Source organism: Callorhinus ursinus, unplaced genomic scaffold (assembly GCF_003265705.2).
Source record: "Callorhinus ursinus isolate GAN/ISIS: 27379988/994484 unplaced genomic scaffold, GSC_fseal_2.0 scaffold4, whole genome shotgun sequence".
NCBI classification, from domain to species: Eukaryota; Metazoa; Chordata; class Mammalia; order Carnivora; family Otariidae; genus Callorhinus; species Callorhinus ursinus.
In genome coordinates, this window is record NW_027397066.1 from 181,063 (window position 1) to 200,784 (window position 19,722).

The 19,722-nt window shown below is 49.0% G+C and overlaps 1 protein-coding gene across 5 annotated transcripts in view; it reads left to right on the top strand.

Annotated features, from left to right (window-relative positions):
- PCGF3 (polycomb group ring finger 3) overlaps window positions 1-15,631 on the top strand; it is a 52,787-nt gene extending 37,156 nt beyond the window's left edge. For all 5 annotated transcript variants that reach the window (XM_073891287.1, XM_025887190.2, XM_025887188.2 and 2 more), the window contains 3 exons: window positions 4,513-4,650; window positions 11,198-11,278; window positions 11,674-15,631. In XM_073891287.1, coding sequence (XP_073747388.1) covers window positions 4,513-4,650; window positions 11,198-11,278; window positions 11,674-11,721 — 267 coding nt within the window. In that variant the 3' untranslated portion in view covers window positions 11,722-15,631. The remainder of the gene's footprint in view (window positions 1-4,512; window positions 4,651-11,197; window positions 11,279-11,673) is intronic.
- The last annotated feature ends 4,091 nt before the right edge of the window (window positions 15,632-19,722 follow it).

A 19,722-nucleotide genomic window follows, 5' to 3' on the forward strand; every position in this document is an offset into this window, starting at 1 on the left:
AATAAAAACTTAGAAATATTCTAACAAGAATTGTGTGAGGCTAAATGAAGCCACTGAAACCTTATGGAAGAACATAGGAGAAAAACCCGAATAATCAGGTTTTAAGTATTTTTAAAAAGATTTATTTAGGGGCACTGGGTGGCTCAGTCGGTAAAGCGTCTGCCTTCGGCTCAGGTCATGGTCCCAGGGTCCTGGGATCGAGCCCCGCATCGGGCTCCCTGCTCTGCCGGAAGCCTGCTTCTCCCTCTCCCACTCCCCCTGCTTGTGTTCCCTCTCTCGCTGTCTCTCTGTCAAATAAATAAATAAAAGATTTATTTATTTATTTGAGAGAGAGCGTGCATGCAGGGGTAGAGGGAGAGCCAGAGGGACAGAGAGAATCTCAAGCGGACTCTGGTATCTCACAACCCACGAGATCAGGACCTGAGCCGAAACCAAGAGTCGGACGCCCAACCAACTGAGCCGCCAGGTGCCCCAATAATTATTTAGATTTAACAAAAGGTAGTATGAGTTTCTGTGGGCTTTTTGCTCATACTGCTGGGTTTATCCCATCTTCCCTTTTGTGGAGTCTGTGTTTCCTCTGGGGGGGCGGGCATCCCTCTTCATTTCTTTCCAGAGAGGGTGTGTGCATCACGGACTTTGAGTCCCTCCATGTTTCCCGTGCGTGTCTGCATGATAATGTGGCTGGGTATCGAATTCTAAATTCAGAATAACTTTGAAGACAAACCCTTCCCTCTCCTGTCACTCAGATGACCAGACTGAATTGTGCCCTTTTCACACCAAGCATCAGCAGAAGAAAAAGAAAAACAGCTAAGAGAAGTATGAGCCCCCAAATCCCAGTCCGCCAGCAGGCCAAAGTCCTCGGGCCCAGACACTGACGCTCAATGCTTGTCAGGGTTTACTGCGCGGCTGGGCTGCAGCCCTAGGTGTTTGTTCAGCAGAGAATTAGAGTATCTGGCGCTATTCTGAATTTATTCTTCATGGAGCACTGTGACGTTTCGGTCAGCTGGAAGTGTTGCTCAGACACCCTGATGGCTCAGCACCCTGCCCTCCCGCTGCTCCCACTGCCCTGGTCCCTGGTCCCACCCTTGTCCAGAGCAGGTTTCTCTCTGCCCGTGGGGCATGAGCGTGCCCACCCTGGACTGCTGCCAGGTGGGCCTGGAGTAAAGAGCAGATTCTGGAGCACTGCTGAGTCACTAAAGCAAACATAAGAAAATCAGCATATACACTTACTTTTAAGAACAATTTGACCCTCCTATAAGGCCCACATTCTGCCTGCTTTTGAGCAAATGGGCTGTCCAGTGTTCCCAGAGGTGCCCTTGACCTGTGGGGGTCCCTGCACAAACAGCCACAGGAGGGCTTAGTGAGAGCTTTGAACTGTCGGGCAGCATGGCCACATCCCCACTCACTGCTCACTTGGGAAGCACGTGCTGAGCCCAGCATAGCTGGGCGTGGTGTCCAGGCCCCAGAGAGGAGGAGCCAGGCCCAGTCTGTAGATGCCTGCCCTCCCAGGTGTGTGGGTTGTGGGATGTGGCATGCGCCTGTGCTATGCTGGTGGCTGGGGTGCAGCCTCAGCCCTGTGGGACAGTGGGGTGGGGGGATTGGCACCATCCCGCAAACCCCAAGCACCCACCCTGTCTGGGCCCCGACCCCCTCCGAGCTGGTGAGCCGGGGGAGGCAGGCAGCCATCTGCAAGGGAGGGAGGGTGGGGTGGAGCAGGGCCTCACAGCAAGGCCTGCCGAGGAGGGAGGAGGCAGTGAGCGTGGAGCCCTGCGGTGGAGTGGGTGTGGCCCGCCTACGGGGCAGAAGGCTCAGCTTGGGGAGGCCAGGGCTCCCCAGATGGGAAGGCAACCAGGCAGCCTCTGTGGCTCGAGCAGTGGGGTGGCATGGGGTGGCCAGAGTTTGGCTTGGGACATGTGTGAAAGTGAGCCTGTGGGACACACTGGGGACCTGGGGAGGACACAGGGCTTGGGGCTCTTACGCTCCGTGAACAGAGAACTGTGTGCTAGGCTGGATTGCTGGGTTTATATTTACATCTGTGTGTGTAGCCATAAACCATAGGAAACAGAACATGTGTCTTTCTACAACTGACTTTTTTCAGTCACAGTTATATTTCTGAGAACTTGGGGATGCATAATGTCAGCACATAGTGTTGCTGTGTGCTGTGTGCACAGGACAGCACCGGGGCATTGTTCACTGACCTTTCTGTCTGGTGTCCTGGTCACTCTGGTGCTCGGACGCTTGAGGGGCTGACTGGCTCTCCGGGTCTCCGAGGGGCTCTTCCCAGACGTGATGCCTCATCGTTGTCCTCATTCCTGTCTTCGTGTGTGTGCACCACTGGTGTTGGGCGTCTCTCCAAATGTTTCGGTTCTCTCGGTGCCTCCACTCTTTATCAAATTACTTATTCTGTCGTGGACTTTGTGTGCTGGGTAGTCTGACATTCCCTCATGCGTTGTCCTGGGTCACCGTGCACGGCCTCGAGGCTCTCCTTTCGTATTTCAGGAAGTTTCCCCACCGCAAGGTCGTAAGTATGTTCTCCTATGTTTTCTTGTAAAATATCTTAAAGTTTTACTTTTTACAGTGAGGTTATAAGCCACCAGCAGGTGATTTGTGTGTAGCTGGAGGAGAGGTCAAGTCTCTTTTCCTCCCGGGTTGACCCGTTGGCTCATCAGCATCAGTGAACAGGCCCTCTTTGCCTGGCTGATTAGAATCTTACCACGTGCGGGTTTCCACCCACGCTTGGGTTGGTTCTGCTCTGTTCCACTGCTGTTGTCTCCCCTTATGCCAAAACCACAGGGAATTTACTGAGTTACAATTATTTAATTATTTTACCTTAACAGGTAAGGGTTTCTGATGGGGCATATACCCCCTTATTTTTCTTCTTCAAAATCATCTTGACTAATCATGCCCCTTTGCTCTTCCAAATAAAAATTAGAAACCAACCTGCCACACTCCCTGAGCAATCTAGATGGAACTGGGCGTCCTGCCCCCGAGCTCACCTGCCTACGGGGGTCCCCTCTCCTCGTCGGTTTTTGTTTTGCTCACAGATGGTTCATTTCATCTGTGCCCTTGAGTGGTAACTTCTCTGCTTACCTTCTGCCGGGCTTTGCAGGCACAGCGGCCTCGTCTGGAGGACTACCCGCTGGCTCCTTCCTCCACGTCTGTGTGGTGTAGGTTTCCTTTATTTCTTTTGCTTCCTAAATTTGAGAGTTTATGTCCTCCATCATTTTGATCCTTAATCGTTATTTCTTAAATTTACCTTTCCCTTGTTCCCCGTTCTTCCTCCAGAATCTCTGTCACGTGTTAGATCCCTGTCTGTTTCCCCCTTTTACCTTTTCTTTGTTATGTTAATTGCTCTCTTGCTGTCTGTACTTCTTTTAGGTAATTTCCTCAAGTTGATCTTTCATGAAACTGGTCTGTCTTCCGCTGAGACTAATCTGTGGCTCAGCCACCGACTGAGTTTTTACAAATTGTATTTGGTTGTCTTTTATACCTGCCTGTTTTTTATTCATAGTGTATTTTGTTTTTAATTCCTCTATTCCTTTTTTTTTCTTTTTTTTTTTTTGGAGAGAGAGAACGTGCAGACAGTGGGAAGGGGCAGGGGGAGAGGGAGAATCTCAAGCAGGCTCCACGCTCAGCACAGAGCCCGATGCAGGGCTCAGTCTCACGACCCTGAGATCATGACCTGAGCTGAAATCAAGAGTTGGCCACTCAACCGACTAAGCCACCCAGGCATCCCTCCTTTGTTAATTCTTTTATCAGAATTTTGGGGGGTCTGATTGTGCCATTTTTTGTGGCTGCTACTGGAGAATTATTCATTCATGAGTGCTGTGTTGAGCGGGTCCTTCCTTTTGCATCTCCCAGGCACCCCCTGGTCCCAAAATCGCTTTTAGTTAGTTATGTTGAGGTTCCTTGTCACACACCATGTTCTGTGACCCCACTGAATTGTTGGTTGTCCAAGAGGTAACTGAACTTTCAAACTTTGTGCCTTTGCTTATGGTTTTCTGTTGAGCCCAGAGTCCTTTCTTCTCTAGTGCCTTTGCCGTCCTGTTTCAAGGCCAGGCATCCTGCTGCTTCCTTTATAAGGCCTTCTTCGGTGCGTTCATGCAGAGCCGGGGGCGCTGCCTCTGCCGGCTGTGTGTCCTTCCTCATCATGCCCACGGAGCGCTCAGCACAGCCTGTGGGGGGGTGGCAGTCTGCATCCGTTTCCCTCCGAGACCAGTGCCGTGTGTACAATGAGTAAATAATTCTCAGATTTACTTTGAAGTACTATGTTGATAAGACAGGATTAACACTGTTAGATTATATTTCACAAAATGGTAAACAGAGATTTTAGGATAACGTGTATAAAATGATTAAAGTAAAACCCTTTTCCACAGTGTTGAAGTCAAAACAGATTCTGATTTCACCAGGTCAGCACTGTGGCATTTCCCGGAGTGAGTAGGCATCTGAGAGAGCCTCAGAGTGCCACGCGGCGGGCCCCTGCTGGCTGCCAGCCGTACCTGTCTCTTACAGGTGAGCATCTGCCTGGAATGCAACAGCAGCAAACTGAGGGGCTTGAAACGGAAGTGGATCCGCTGCTCGGCCCAGGCAACGGTGCTGCACCTGAAGAAGTTCATCGCCAAAAAACTTAACCTTTCGTCTTTCAACGAGGTAATAGTTGTACCGCAGATGGAAACTGTAACAAATCATTTCTCATTTGTGAAAGTGATACTTCTAAAGTTCTTTGGTTTTTTTGTTTTTACATCTTTGTTTGGAGATTTCAAATCAGAAAAAAAAAAAAATCTCTGTTTTGCGCACTCCCAGATAGCGTGATGGGACGTGGTGGTGAAGAGAGTGGAGGGAGGGCCAGATGTGAGCAGGGGGAGCCCCCTTAACAGGAGGGGAAGCTGGTGGGGTGGCAGGGAGGGTGAGATGCAGAGCACGCTTTCCTCTGGAAGAGAAACTCTGTTCTTTCATTTCACCAACGGGTGGACGATTGGCTGGGCTGGGTAGGGGTGAAGCAGGTGGGACTGGCTGGGCTGGGTAGGGGTGAAGCAGGTGGGACTGGCTGGGCTGGGTAGGGGTGAAGCAGGTGGGCAGGCAGGTAGGTGAGATACTTTCAGGTACTTTGTGGTAAATGACGGGAATTAAATGAAAGCCAGCACCCCTGGTACGCACAGGGGGTTGGTGGATGGAAACTTGGGTGAGTATCTCGGCTCAGACGTCCCTGGGGAGCCCTCCTGAGGTGGCAACACTTACGGTAAGATGTTGGGATGGGGTGAATATATTTTGCATGTGGGACAGATGTAGATTTGAGGGACCAGAAGGCAGACCATAGTGGGTTAAATGATGACCCCCACCAAAAGATGTGTCCATTTTCTAACCCCCGGAACATGTGAATATGACTTTATTAGAAAAAAGGTCTTTGTCAATGTGTCAAGAATCTTGAGATGAAGAGATCATCGTGGATCATCCAGCTGGGCCCTAAATTCAGTGACAAAAGTCCTTAGGAGGGCAGACACAAATTGCCTCAGTAGATTGTAAAAGGTAGATATCTTACGAAGTGTCTTCTCTGACTACAGCAGCATGAAGTTAGAAATCAATAACAAAAGAAACACTGGAAAGTTCACAAAACTGTGGAAATTAAATAACATACTTTTTTAAAAAGATTTTATTTATTTATTTGAGAGAGAACACAAGCAGGGGGAGTGGGAGAGGGAGAAGCAGACTCCCTGCTGAGCAGGGAGCCCGATACGGGACTCGATCCCAGGACCCTGGGGTCATGACCTGAGCCAAAGGCAGACACTTAACCCACTGAGCCACCCAGGCGCCCCTAAACAACACAGTTAAACAACTAATGGATCCAAGAGAAATTGGAAAGTACTTCGAGACAAATGAAAATACAACTTACCAAAACCTGTGGGATACAGCAAAAGCTGTGCGAAGGAGGAAATTTATGCTATAAATACTTACATTAAAAACAAGAAAGATCTCATCAGCAACCTAAATTTACAACTTGAAAAACTAGAAAAAGAACAAAGCTAGCAGAAGAAGTAAATAATAAAGATTAAAGCAGAGATAAGTGGAATAGAAAACAGAAAAACGAGAGAAATTCAGCAGTTCTTTGAAAAGGTCAATAAAATTGATGGGGCGCCTGGGTGGCTCCTTTGGTTAAGCCTCTGACTCTTGATTTCAGCCTGGGGTGTGATTTCAGGGTCGGGGAACCGAGCCACGGGTCGGGCTCTCAGCTCAGCTCAGTCTGCTTGTCCCTCGCCCCACCCCCACCCCCACATGTTCTCTCTTTCTCTCTCTCTCTCTCTCTCAGATAAATAAATAAAATCTTTAAAAACCATATTTTAAAAAAAACATAAAATTTGACAACCAAAAATTTGACCAGTGGATTAAGAAAAAAGACAAATTACTAAAATCTAAAATGAAAGCAGAGGCATTGTTACTGATTCTACAGAAATAAAAAGGATTGTCATAACTTAGATAAATGGACAAATTCCTGGAAACACAGAAGTTAACAAGACTACATCACGGAGGCACAGAAAGTCTGACTAGACCTACGACTAGTAAGGAGACTGAATCAATAATCAGAAATCTCCCAACAGAGCAAAGCCCAGGACCTGGCAGCTTCACAGGTGAATCCTACCAAACATTCAAAGAAGAATTAATACCAGTCCTTCCCAAACTTTTCCCAAAAATTGAAGGGGAGAAAAACTTCCCAACTCATTCTGTGGGACCAGCCTTACCCTGATACCAAAGTCAGACAGAGACACTGTAAGAAAACAAAACTATAGACCAACATCCATGATGAACACGGATGCAAAAATCCTCAACAAAATACTAGCAAACAATTCAGCAGCATATTAAAAGGATTATACACCACAACCAATTGGGTATTTCTGAAATGGAAGCGTGGTTCAACATACAAAAATTGATTGATGTAATATGCCACACCAACAGAATGCAGAGGGAAACCACATGATCATCTCAACCTGATGTAGGTCTGCAAAGCACCTGATGTAGGTCTGCAAAGCATTTGACAAAATTCAGTACCCTTTCATAATTAAAAAAAAAAAACTCAACAAACTAGGAATAGAAGATACATGAAAATAAAAAGCCATATATGAAAACCCACTACAAGTATCAGACTCATTGCTGAAAGACTTAAAGCGTTTCCTCTAAGATCAGGAACAAGGTGGGGATGCTGCTTTCATCACTTCTATCCAACATTGTACTGGATGTTCTAGCCAGAGCAATTAGGGGAGAAAAATAAAACACATCCAAACTGGAAAGGAAGAATTAAAATTTATCTTCGTTTGCAGATGATATGATCTTAAATGTAGAAAATCCCAGAGATTACACACACACACACACACACACACACACGCGCGTGCATGCGCGTGTGCATGCGCATTAGAACTAACGAATAAATTCAGCAAAGTAGCAGGACACAAAATCAACACAAAAATCAGCTGCATTTCTGTACATTAGCAATGAATAATCTGAAAAGGAAATTACAAAAAAAATTCAATTTACAATTGCATCAAAAAGAATAAAATACTTAGGAATTAACCAAGGAAGTGAAAGACTTGCACAATGAAAACTACAAAAATTGCTGAAAGGAATTAAAGAAGGCATAAATAAATGGAAACACATCCCAAGTGGATGGATTGGAAGACTTAACGTTGTTAAATGTTAATAGTACCTAAGCAGTCTATAGTCAAAGCAATTCCTATCAGAATCCCAATGATGTTTTTTGCAGAAATTTAAAAACGCATCCTAAATTTTATGAAATCTCATGGGACCCTGAGTAGCCAAAACAATCTTGAAAAAGAACAAAACTGGAGGACCTTCACTTCCTAATTTCAAACCTTTAACTATAAAGCTACACTAATAAAAAAAAGTGTGATATTGGCATAAAGACAGACATCAAGATCAATGGAGTTGAATAGAGAGCCCAGAAATGAACCCTCGTGTATGTGGTCACGTGATGTTCAACAAAGGTGCCAAGGCCACTTAATGGGGAAAGAATAGTCTTTTCAACTGCATATCCCCACGCAAAAGATTGACATTGGATCCCTACCTCACACCATATGCAGAAATTAACTTAGATTAGATCAAGGACCTAAATGTCAGACCTAAAACAGTAGAGTTCTTAGAAGAAAACACAGGACAAAAGCTTCATGACACTGGGTTTGGCAGTGATTTCTTGGATAGGGCAGCAAAGTCACAGTCAACAAAATAAAAAAAAATAGACAAATTGGACTTTCTGAATGAAAAAATTTTGTACAGAATGTGAGAAATTATTTGCATGCCATACATCTGATAAGGGATTACTATCCAGAATATATAGAGAACTTCTAAAACACAGCATAAAAGAAACCAACCTGATTTAAAAATGGGCAAAGGGCTTAGACATTTCTCCAAAGAAGGCGCATAACAGCCAATAGCCATGAGAGGATGCTCAGTGTCACTGTTGTTACGGAAATGCAAATCAAAACTACAGTGAGAACCACCTCATACCTATTAGGATGGCTACTATTAAAAACTGAGTAAATAACAAGAAAATAAAAAATGGCAAGGACATGGGGAAACAAAACCTGTGTGGGAGGTGGGGGGGGCGATGGGGTGTAAAATGGTGCAGGCACCGTGGAAAACACTGTGGAGGGTCCTCAAAACACTAAGCACAGAATGAGCCCATGGTCCAGCCATTCCACGTCTGGGTGTGTTCCCCAGAGAATGGAAAGCAGGGTCTGGATGAGAGGCCAGCACCCCCATGTTCACGGCAGCATCATGTACAGCAGCTGAGACAGGGAAGCACCCCAGTGTCCGTGGACGGGTGGACGGATGGATGGATGGATGGACAGATGGACAGATGAAGGATAGATGGATGGACAGATAGAAGGATGGATGGATGGACAGATGGAAAGGTGGATGGACAGACAACAGATGGATGGACAGACGGAAGGATGGATGGATGGACAACAGGAGGATGGGCAGATGATGGATGGATAGATGGATGGACGGACAGATGGAAAGGTGGACGAACAGACTGACGAATGGATGGATTGACAGATGGACGGATGGATGGAAAGACAGATGGACAGATAGAAGGATGGACGGACGGATAGATAAAACGGACAACAATCCACACGATGGAGTGTTATTCAGCCTTAAACAGGGAGGAGGTGCAGGCACCTGCCACCACCTGGGTGAACCCTGAGGACACTGGGCTCAGTGACATGAGCCAGCCCCAAAGGGACAACACTGGATGGTCTCACTCCCGTGAGTCCCCAGAGGAGTCAGATCATAGAGATGGTGGGTGTCGGGGAGCTGGGGACGGGAGAGATGGGGAGCTAGTGTTTCCTGGGGGCAGTCTGGGAAGACGAACAAGTTCTGGAGGTGGAGGGTCGGGACGGTTGCACGACAGTGTGAACGTGCTTCCTGCCACCGACTGGACACTTGAAAATGGTGAGAATGGTACCTTTTATGTGTATTTTACCACATTTAAAAAAAACAAAAACAGAAATGAACTGTTGATGCACACGAAGAGAGGCAGAAGGTCTGAGACGCAGAACTAGTGGAAAGCTGTGAGGACAGAAGAATCCGGAGGGATGGGCCTACGGGCTTTCAGGCAGGACTCTGACGGGTTAAGTCGAGGGTGTGGTTTCAGGGCAGCTGGTGTGTTTGGTGGGGCTGCTGGGGGAGCAGGGCTCGGGGCTGTGCGCTGGGGGGATGGCCTCTGGGGAGAGGCTGCTGTGGCCACTGCCTGTGCAGAGTGGAAGGTGAACTAAGAGGTCAGGGCCCCAAGTCAAGGTTGGGATCCGTGGTGTGTGCTGCCATTTGGAGCCCAGGGTCAAGGTGAGGTCATCCAGAGGGTCGGTGTGGGTGAGGGGCCTGCCTGGGGGAGGTGGGGTTCGGCATCAGGCAGTCTTCTTGGAGCCAGCCCCACGTGGCCCCTTGTGTGCCCCGCTGCCCAGCCCTCCTGCAGATGCAGGGGCCTTTTCCCCTCGTCCTGAGGGAGAAGTTTAAAAGACCATCTGAGTCAACATCATTTGTCATCAGGGAAACAGATTAAACAATGAGATACCATTCCAGAACGGCCAAAATCCAGACCTCTGACCACCACAAGCTGGCGAGGATTCGGAGCAACAGGAACTCCCGTCCACAGCTGGTGGGAGACAACTTGGCAGTTTCTTCCAAAACTAAATATAGTCTCACCGTGCGGTCCAGCAATCATGCTCCGTGGTGTTCACCCGCATTAACTGAAACCTTATGTCCACACCAAAACCTGTACACGGATGTTTATAGCAGCTTCATTCATAATCGCCAAAACCTGGAAACAACCAAGACGTCCTTCAGTGTGTGAGTGGGTAAATTAACCGTGCTGCACCCGGACAATGGACTATTACTCATGCTCGCGAGAAACGAGCGCCCAAGCTGTGAAAAGACACGGAGGACCCTTAAATGCACATTACTGAGGGAAAGACACAATAGGATTCCGGCTGTGGGACATCCCAGAAAAGGCAGAACCACGGAGACAGCACCAAGATCGGCGGTTGTCGGTTTGGGGGGAGGAGGGTGAGCAGGTGGAGCACGGGGGATGTGGGGGCCGGGGAGCAACTCGGGGTGGCACTGCGGTGGTGGGCACCTGTCCTGATGCCCTTGTCCAAACCCACAGAATGTGCACCACCAGGGGGGGCCCCGCGGTCATCTGTGGACTCTGGGTGGTGATGACGTGTCCGTGGAGGCCCGTCCACCGTCACAGATGTCCCGTCCTGGTGCGGATGTGGAGAGTGGGGGGACGGGGGCGCATGGGAGATCTCTCTCTGAACCTCCCTCTCAGTGTTGCTCTCACCCTCAAACTGCTCTAAAAATAGTCTTTTTAAAAAAGAAAAAGACCATCTGAAGAACCCGTTTCCTTTTTCCACTGAGGTAAGAGGGACAAACAGCCAAGAGTTGACGGAGGTGGGGAGACAGGTGCAGTGGTGACCGCAGCCAAGGGCCCTGGCGGGGGCAGGGCATGGTGGTTGTGGACCCCTCAGGCCTCAGTTGGGTTGGGGCGGGGCCTTCCGAGCACTCCCCACCTGTGCCACCTGGAAACGGGACACGTCACCCACGGGTGACTGACAGCTGGCACAGCCCGGAGGCCAGGGGTGCCGAGTGCCATGCCCTTGGCGCCCTGACTGAACCCTTCTTCTCCCGCCAGCTGGACATTTTATGCAACGAGGAAATTCTGGGCAAGGACCACACGCTCAAATTTGTGGTTGTCACGAGGTGGAGATTCAAGGTAAGACTTTGTAAAGGTTGGATTGTTTGATCGTCAGAGTCGGCTACAAATGGCAACTACTTTTCTGTGCATATTTTCAACCAAGAGCTTAGAAATAAGTAACTGTCACAGGACTGTTGTGAAAGGCAGTCATTCTGAAATGATCAGTGCCTCAGCCACACGGGGTCCTTGGGTGAGCACCGCCCCTCCTGGCCAAGGTGACCCCCCCCATGCAGGACGCAGATGGCAGGACCCCGACTGCTTGGGGGGCAGCCCGGAGAAGGGGGTGAAAGCCGACGGGACTGGGTGGGGCCGCAGGTGTGTGCAGGCCCCGGGGCACCTGGGCCCCAGGGAGGGCGGCTGTCCGCACTGCTGGCGGTTGTGACCAGGCGCCATGCTCTGACTTTGTCTTACAGAAGGCACCGCTCCTGCTGCACTACAGACCCAAGATGGACCTGCTCTGAGCTCGGCCCCGGGCCGGGCCCCGCTGCACCGCCATGTCACCTGCGGGTGTCGTGGGGACCAGATTTCTGAATAGAGAGTATTTATAACTTTTGTATGAGAGAATTCACATTCAACAAGACACTACCAGCACCACGGTTACAAGACGAAACACTTCACAGTCTCAGCGGCCGAAGGGCGCCCCTCACAGACTAGATGGTAAACATAGCGGCCACACGACCTCTACTTGCTTTCCAGGCCTTGAAGATCTGGTCATTTCCGTTTCGTTTATGAATTAGGGTTCACGATAAGCCTCAAAAATACTTGTACGTTTACTGAACCCTTCCTAAGTTATTGAAAAATATCTCTTCATGGTGAATGACAATATTTATGTTGCCTTTAGCTTCCTGAAGACTTAGAAGGTATATAAAGGGTTAATTTAAAAGCATTCCATTAATACTATGAGTTAGCCACAGTATTTAATTTTCCACGTTAGGAACCATGAAAAGCCAACAGTTCCCCTGCCTCGCCCCCTGCCTGGCCGGTCACTCTGGGCTCCGAGGCTGAGGCCCCAGTGGGGCCAGTGGCCCTGAGGCGAGGGAGGGGCCCCACCCCGCTGCTCCCCAGACGCGGACGCAGCTCCGCAGGGTAGACCAGAGGTGGCTTGGCCGGCTTAATGCTGGTTTGCAGAGTCATTCATGTTCTTAAACATTACTGGTATTAAATAGGGCTCTGATCGTTCAGGGCTGCCACTTAAATTCCCTACTTAATTCTTTCCCGTGTTCATCGTGCTGGAGCGGGGGGTGGCACTGTGTGGGGGTTTTCCTGAGAAGGCACCGTGGGTCAGAGGAGGGCGTGCAGACTGCGGTTCCCAGCCCGGCCGCCCACGCCCTCCCGTGGACAGCTCTGCCCTGCGTCGGCCGCCCACACCTGAGGCTGCTGTCGGGGAGGCGCACCCTCCCGGAAGCAGAGGAGCCTGCTGATTGCATTTTCAGTTCCATAATGACCTGAAATGCCAGTCGCAGGCAACACACTCCTTGTTAACCCCTTTCTCTTCCCACATGTTAATATTTTTGTGGAATTAGTGAATAAACTCTGCCAGCACATAAGTATCTGTCCTTTTAAAAGAGTAACTCGGAATGTGTAAAGGCAGGAGGAGAAAGCAGCCGTTCTCCGGGGCCGTGAAAGTGTTGTCCTGGGGTTCTGTGTCCGTCTTTGTCCTTGTTTGTCCACGAGCTCTGGGTTCCTCCCCCTCCTCCTCAGTCACCCCCCAGGGGGCCGCCAGCACCGGTGTCCGTGACCGCCCACCTCCTTTGTTCATGGGGTATGTCACCATCCTGACTAGGATTTCTTCTCACTTTGCTTTGAAAGTTACGGTTGGGTTTCTTCTGCTTCCTCTTCCATATATGTAAGACCTAATCTTGGTGACAAGAAAACCGTTCAAATTAATTCAGTCCAAGTGACTCTAATGTGAGGCCTTTTAGAAACCTAAAAACAGGTTCTTTTAGGAATTGGTCAACATTCACCTCTCCCTGAAGCCCATTAACTCCCAGTTTGCCATGTTCAGTTCGCTAAGCTTGCTGTTCATCCAAATCCTGTCTTAGAGTTGCTCCACGAGGTTCAATGAGTAGTCGTGTATGAGTAAATATCACCTGTCTACCTCAGCATACACGTCACTGCTGACACGCTCTGCAACCACTGGTGCGGTTTTAGGTGTAGCATTGGAACTTGGGTATTTTCCTGGGTGGTGGAGGAGGGGAGGGTTCAACAGTGTAAGCATCCAAATTCAAACAAAATCAGCTCACGGTTCAGATTAGACTGAGTATCGCTGTGGTAATCTCATCATATATATTTGTAACTTTGTAGCTATCTTTGAAATCACTTGAATTTGCTATGGTGCTAAGTGGAGTTTTGATACACAGAGAGGCAGAGATAGTCGGAGCCTGGCTAACACCACCGGCTGGCTGCTGACCCTCCTGTGACCCCCTTTTGTAATCGTGTTAACCTGACAAAACCTCAGCAGCAGACGTACCTATTTTTCTAAGATTCCTCATGCAGACTGTCTTCACTGCAGGACGGCCCCAGGGACCCCCTGCCCCTTGGCCGACAGGAGCCCAGAGCCTGTGCCCCAGGGCAGCTTCCATGGTCCCTTCCCCACTGGCACACTTTCATTTCACTTCAAAAGGCTGAGTTTCATTTTTTCCAGCATGAAAGCCAGGATCAGTTTCTTTCTTAACAGACGGAGTTCCTGTGATGTGGTTTTCACGACTGTTTACGCTGGTAACACAAGTCCTGTTCAGTTACCTTCCTGCATCACTGTCACCGCAGTGGGACCTGCTACCTGGCACGCAGTCTCACTAAATGCAGTTTTCATGAAGATAGAAAATTCAGATAGAATATATAATATTGAATTTAAGATTTGGGGGGTTAAAAAAAAGAAAACTTAACTTTATAAAATTATTTATTCTATTTTAAGCCTTCTATCATATTTTCCCATCCAATTGTTTGGTTTCCGTGGTCCAGCTTTATTTACAGGCATATAAAATGAAATTGTGACATGTTTTGCAAGCTTCTTCTTTTTACTTTGAGTAGCTTTTAATTTGTACGTTTTGTTTTATATGGATGAAGAGCATTGTTTATGCTTTTGTGCAATAGGTTCCAAGATGCATTTATTAGACATCTGTTTAAATTGTAATGTCACATCTCTTCTGCTAAATCGAAAGGGAATGTCGGTGGAATTTCAAGATATGTACATTCAGCTATTTGGTTTTCTCTTTTCCCTGTTGTTATAAGAGTGCTGTTTGGGGATGGTGTGTGTGTGTGTGTGTGTGTGTGTGTGTGTGTGTGTGTGCCCTGCGCGAGAATATTTTAGGGTGCGTGACCGGGCAGGCAGCCGTGAAGTGGTGTGTGGCCGCCCTGGGTCTCCTGTTTCAGACCCTGCGCGCTCACAGCCCTGGATGCACCACCGTGTATCGACCACGCCTGGGACGGCCCTACTTCCCACGGTGGCGAGCCCTCTGGGGCGTGCAGATCTGATGCCTCCTTGTAGTGAAGTCTTGAGAAATCCATTTCATTTTCTCCTCAGAGCACACAGGAGGGCATTTTACAGCAATTTAAAATGTGTCATTGGATTGATTGTTCTAGGAACGAGCCAGCTGATTTCCACTTTATACGTGAATATTAGATACACTCTCAAGACGTTGAAAGTAAACAGCGCAGATAGCTAAATCAGAACAAATCCAGTTTCTCTGTTTCCTCAGGAAGTCATTCACAGTCCACCACATCACGTGTGACCCTAGCGTGATAAGCCAGTGTGTTCGTTTGCCTTGGTATTTAAACAAACTACGTAACTTGGGATGCGTAGATTAGAAAACCATCATTCAGACTAGCTATAATCTTCACAAAGATCCTGTCCCTGCCACGCAGGGACACGTGTGGCGCGGCCAGCCACCAGCCCACCAAGGAGGCTCTGCCCAGGCAACCACCCCCCCACCCCCACCCCCGCCTGCATCACGTGGTTCACCACGTCCATGAGCGCATCTGAAGGGTGGACTGAAGTTTGAGTGTCCCCTAAAATGTGTGTAGCATTAGTGTAAATGTCTATTCTGACAACTTAATTGGGTCTAAGAAAACCATTTTTCCTCAAATGATGTAGGGTCCAGGGGTGTGAGCCGCCATTAGCCTGATCGTCACACGTGTCGCAATTTATTGAGATGACAACGCAGATACATATTTTTGACTGTTTAATTTAAAAGTTTACATTTTTTATGCTTTGTGTTGGTGTGTAATTTTTGTACTATTGGTGGCTAGTTTTTGTCTAAAATCTTTTTTGGAATATTGCTTAAATGTTTTGATTTTATGATAGTGAAGCTTGTACTCAGTGTTTTGCCAATTAATATTATATGCTTGTAATAAAAGCAAAAGAAAAACTTACCTAAAATTCTTTAAATTCTTTAAAATTTATAATCTAAAATATTTGGTTTCTTGGGGTTTTTTAGGGTTTTTTATATATAATGTAAAACATTTGTAAAAGCATAAGATAGAGGATCTGTTAGGTACTACAGCGTAATGAGAAATACCACAGCCCCCACACTGTTCGCTGCTTCACCCTGTCCTGAACCCGCACAGATTAACCACCTTATCATTCTGCTTCACACAGCCCTGGGATCTGCACAACTTCAGTGAAGCTGGTTCAGTGTTTGGTACCAAAGGTCTGGCGGGAATGAGTGTAACGTCCACGCCACTCATCTGTTTGCTTGGAGTGAGAACCCACTTTGGTTTAGAGCTCCATGTGCCAATGAAAACACTGTTAGAAAAAGAACCTGCTAGTCCCTGTGGTGGGTGGACTGACAGTATTTTACTTCCCTGTTGGGATATTAGTGGGGTTCTCTAGAGGGCAGAAGCGGCAAAAGATACACGCATACACTATCTGTGTGTGTTGTCGGGAGCACGCTAGGGAGCACACGGGCTGTGTTTTCCCAAAACATCAGCTTTATTCAGTTGTAAAGCAAGATAAAAGCAGGTTTAGGATTCCAAATTCAATGACATTTCACTACACATTTAATTTGGCTTCATATACCTCACACAAACCAGAGCACATACAAAAAAAAAAATCACACAACAAACGATACAAGGGGTAAGATGTTAACAAACCAAATGCAAAGTTGGCCTGTGGGCAAGCAGTTGGGATGAGGACTTGGTCCAGTGCAGGTTAGCGCTCTGCATAAAGTGCTTATTATGTCCAGGCTGGGCGGAGGCCTCTGCCCTGTTCAGAGGTCAGTTGGACAGAGGTTTTGGTGGCAGTCGCCTTTCTAATACAGTCAGACATGAAAGGGTCATCATCTGGAGAGTCGGCACCTGCTGCAAAAGTCCTCCCTTTTTAAAGGAGTTTAACCGGGGTTGGGCCTTTGCCGGCCTCTTCTGGTTCTGGTTATCAGTTCCTGGTGGTGTCAGCCCGTGCTGGTCTTGGCTGCTCGCGTCACTGCTTGACTCGAGTGACTGCCGTCAAGGGCAGGAGAGGACCGTGCCCAGCCCAGGTGTCAGGCCGGACGTGCTCCGTCTCCCTCCTCCCTTCTTCCTACTCAGGCCCTCCAGGGCTTGAGTGATGCGCACCAGCAATGGGGTGCTCAGCCCACCAAACCGCATGCTGCTGTCATCCAGAAACACCCACAGGCACATCCAGAGTAATTTCACTCTGGGCACCCCAGGGCCCCGCCACGCAGACACATGAAATTACCCATGAGAGACAATTTGCGGGGGGCATTATGCCCAAAACTTTATTTTGTAAAAGTTACATAATTGACAGCAATCTTGAAAATCTGAGAAAACTGGAGCTGAAAATATGATGACCAAAATTATATTCTCTCATGGGTTTCAGATCAGTAAACTTGAAAGAAAAGTCCAGTGTCGGCGCGCCTGGGTGGCCCAAGCGTCTGTCTTCGGCTCAGGCTGTGATCTCGGGGTCCTGGGGTTGAGCCCTGCCACGGGCTCCCTGCTCCTCGAGGAGCCTGCTTCTCCCTCTCCTTTCTGCTCACACTCTCTTGCTCTCTCGTCTCTCCCTCTCAAATAAATAAGTAAACTCAAAGAAAGAAACGGACTTTGCCTATTTTACTTGCTTCCTTTTGGTAAGTGGTTTACTTCATTCATCTTACGAATGTCAAGCTATCACGTGTTCACCTGGATCCCGGAGTCGGCGGCAGGGAGCCCCAGGAGGGGGCATCTTTGGGGTTGGGCCCCCATTGCTGGTCCAAGCCTACACTGGCACCAGGTGAGGCTGGTGGGCACCAGGGGTCTGCGATCCTCTGGGCTCCACCAGAGACCAGGGAACGCCCCCAGAGAAGGCGACTGGACCCCTCTCTGCAGGCCTCGAAGGACTGTGTGTGCCTGTCTGCCGCTCTCCCCTGAGGTCATACTGGTGGTTTCACTCCTTCCGTGTGAATCCATGTGCATGAAAATGTGTGAGTCCCATTTGAACTGTACAGATGTGATTGTGCATCCCCGAAAACGCAACAGATGCATGTTTGCTGTGCCCCAGCCGCACAGAAAGGCCTCAGCGTCTCAGGAGCGGCACAGCATTGCCGGAGCCCAAGGTTAAACGTCTCCCTTGGACTTTGGTTCTTAAGGATAAAACCCCCAGTGGGTGCAATAAGACGTGCCCACCATAAGGGGCGGCTGTGGCCAGACCCGTGGGCTGTGCGGGGGATGCCTGCTTCACTGTCCCAACTCCATAGAAATGCACCTTTCACTGGAACAGGAGACTGCACCTCCGTCTCCTAGTTACGCTGAAATACGCCTGTGCCTACACAGTAAGTCACCTGCAGGACGCGCTGTTCACTCCCTCCATCGAAGACCAAAGGTAGGGGGCGCCTGGCTGGCTCAGTAGGGAGAGCCTGCAACTCCAAACCTTAGGGCCATGGGTTCAAGCCCCACGTTGGGCCTGGAGCCTACTTAAAAGAAAAAGACCATTGGTTACATTTTGTACCTTCTTATTTACATGGCAGTGAGATGCTTTCCCAGGTCCTGAGGAGAGGGACAGGTCTGTCTCAACCGTGTGCAGGCTCTACAATAGGACCCTTGTCAGCTTCATTTTTATTCAGCTGGATTTCATTTTGGTGTGAAAAATACATAATTTCACTGTGACATTTATTCCTACTGTTTTTTAAATGTATTGGGGTACTATGAAAATAAATTTGCTGCTTTAAGAACTTTTTTTTTTGAAGATTTTATTTATTCATTTGAAAGAGCACAAGCAGGGGGAGGGGCAGACGGAGAAGCAGACTCCCCACTGAGCAGGGAGCCGGACACGGGGCTCGATCCCAGGACCCTGAGCGGAAGGCAGATGCTTCACCGACTGAGCCACCCAGGCGCCCCAAGAACATTTTAGTCAGGGGGCGCCTGGGTGGCTCGCTCAGTTAAGCGTCCAACTCTCAGCTCAGGTCATGATCTCAGGGTCGTGGGATCGAGCCCTGCATCGGGCTCCCAGCTCCATGGGAGGCCTGCTTCTCCCTCTCCCTCTGCTTCTCCCCCTGCTTGTGCTCTCTCTCTCTGTCAAATAAATAAACAAAATCTTAAAAAAAAAGAGAGCATACTCTTGTTGGTGGGAAATCACTGCTTTAAGATCCTGGGGAGCACAAAACAGATACAAATTCTAGCTGAGAGTTCTGGTGATCGTACTGTTTACCATTCTGTTGTTTGTGGGGCCCCAGGGCTCCGGACGGTGGTCCCAGGACCTCAGAGCTGTGGAGGGATGGGGGAGACAGAGGTCCCCTGGGTCCACACCATTAATCCTGCACGGTGCCATGGCTGTGTGCTACACGGGCACGCTGCTGACTCACTGTTCTGCCCCTCCACACCACACCACAGAGCAGCTGGAGGGGCCACTGGAGATGACTGGGCCTGCCCAGCCCTGGGAGTGTGGCTGGGGTGGACAGACGTGCTCCCTGATAGAGGCGTGGCTGGTCTCAGACCCACGCGCCTCCCTCTGGCGAGAGGGCTCCCCCTCAGGGCCCCCAGCTCGCACGAGCAAGGGTTCCAGCTCCTGGGACCTGCTTGGTGACGCCCACGCTCGCTCAGGTCAGTAAGGCCACACCGGGCCACGCCAGAGTTGCAGGGCACGAGTTTTGTTTGGTGCAGTTTCACTGTGGGACTTCGTGGGTTGACTTCCAACACCCACAACAGGGCATGTTTGTGTGTCTTCCCGGGGCGTCCGCACTTTCTTCAGAGAGTCCTCACCTGTTTCTTGTCTGGTTGATTATTCCATGTGTTTTCCGTCGGGAAGGTGGGGCCAGGCCCGTGTGCTCGCTGGTGACCAGAGGGAGCCCTGCTCTTTGTGCTGAGCTGGTTCTGAGTCTCCAGCGGGGATTTCGTGGATGTCCACACAGATGATCAAGTCACAGCAAACCACGACCCTGTTCCCGACGCTTCTTCCGTTTACTCACTGTGGTCCTTTGTGGTTCGCATTCCCACCGAAGATAAGCACGTTGTAGTCTGAGACTGTGGCGGGGATTTTTTTTTTTTTTTTTTTT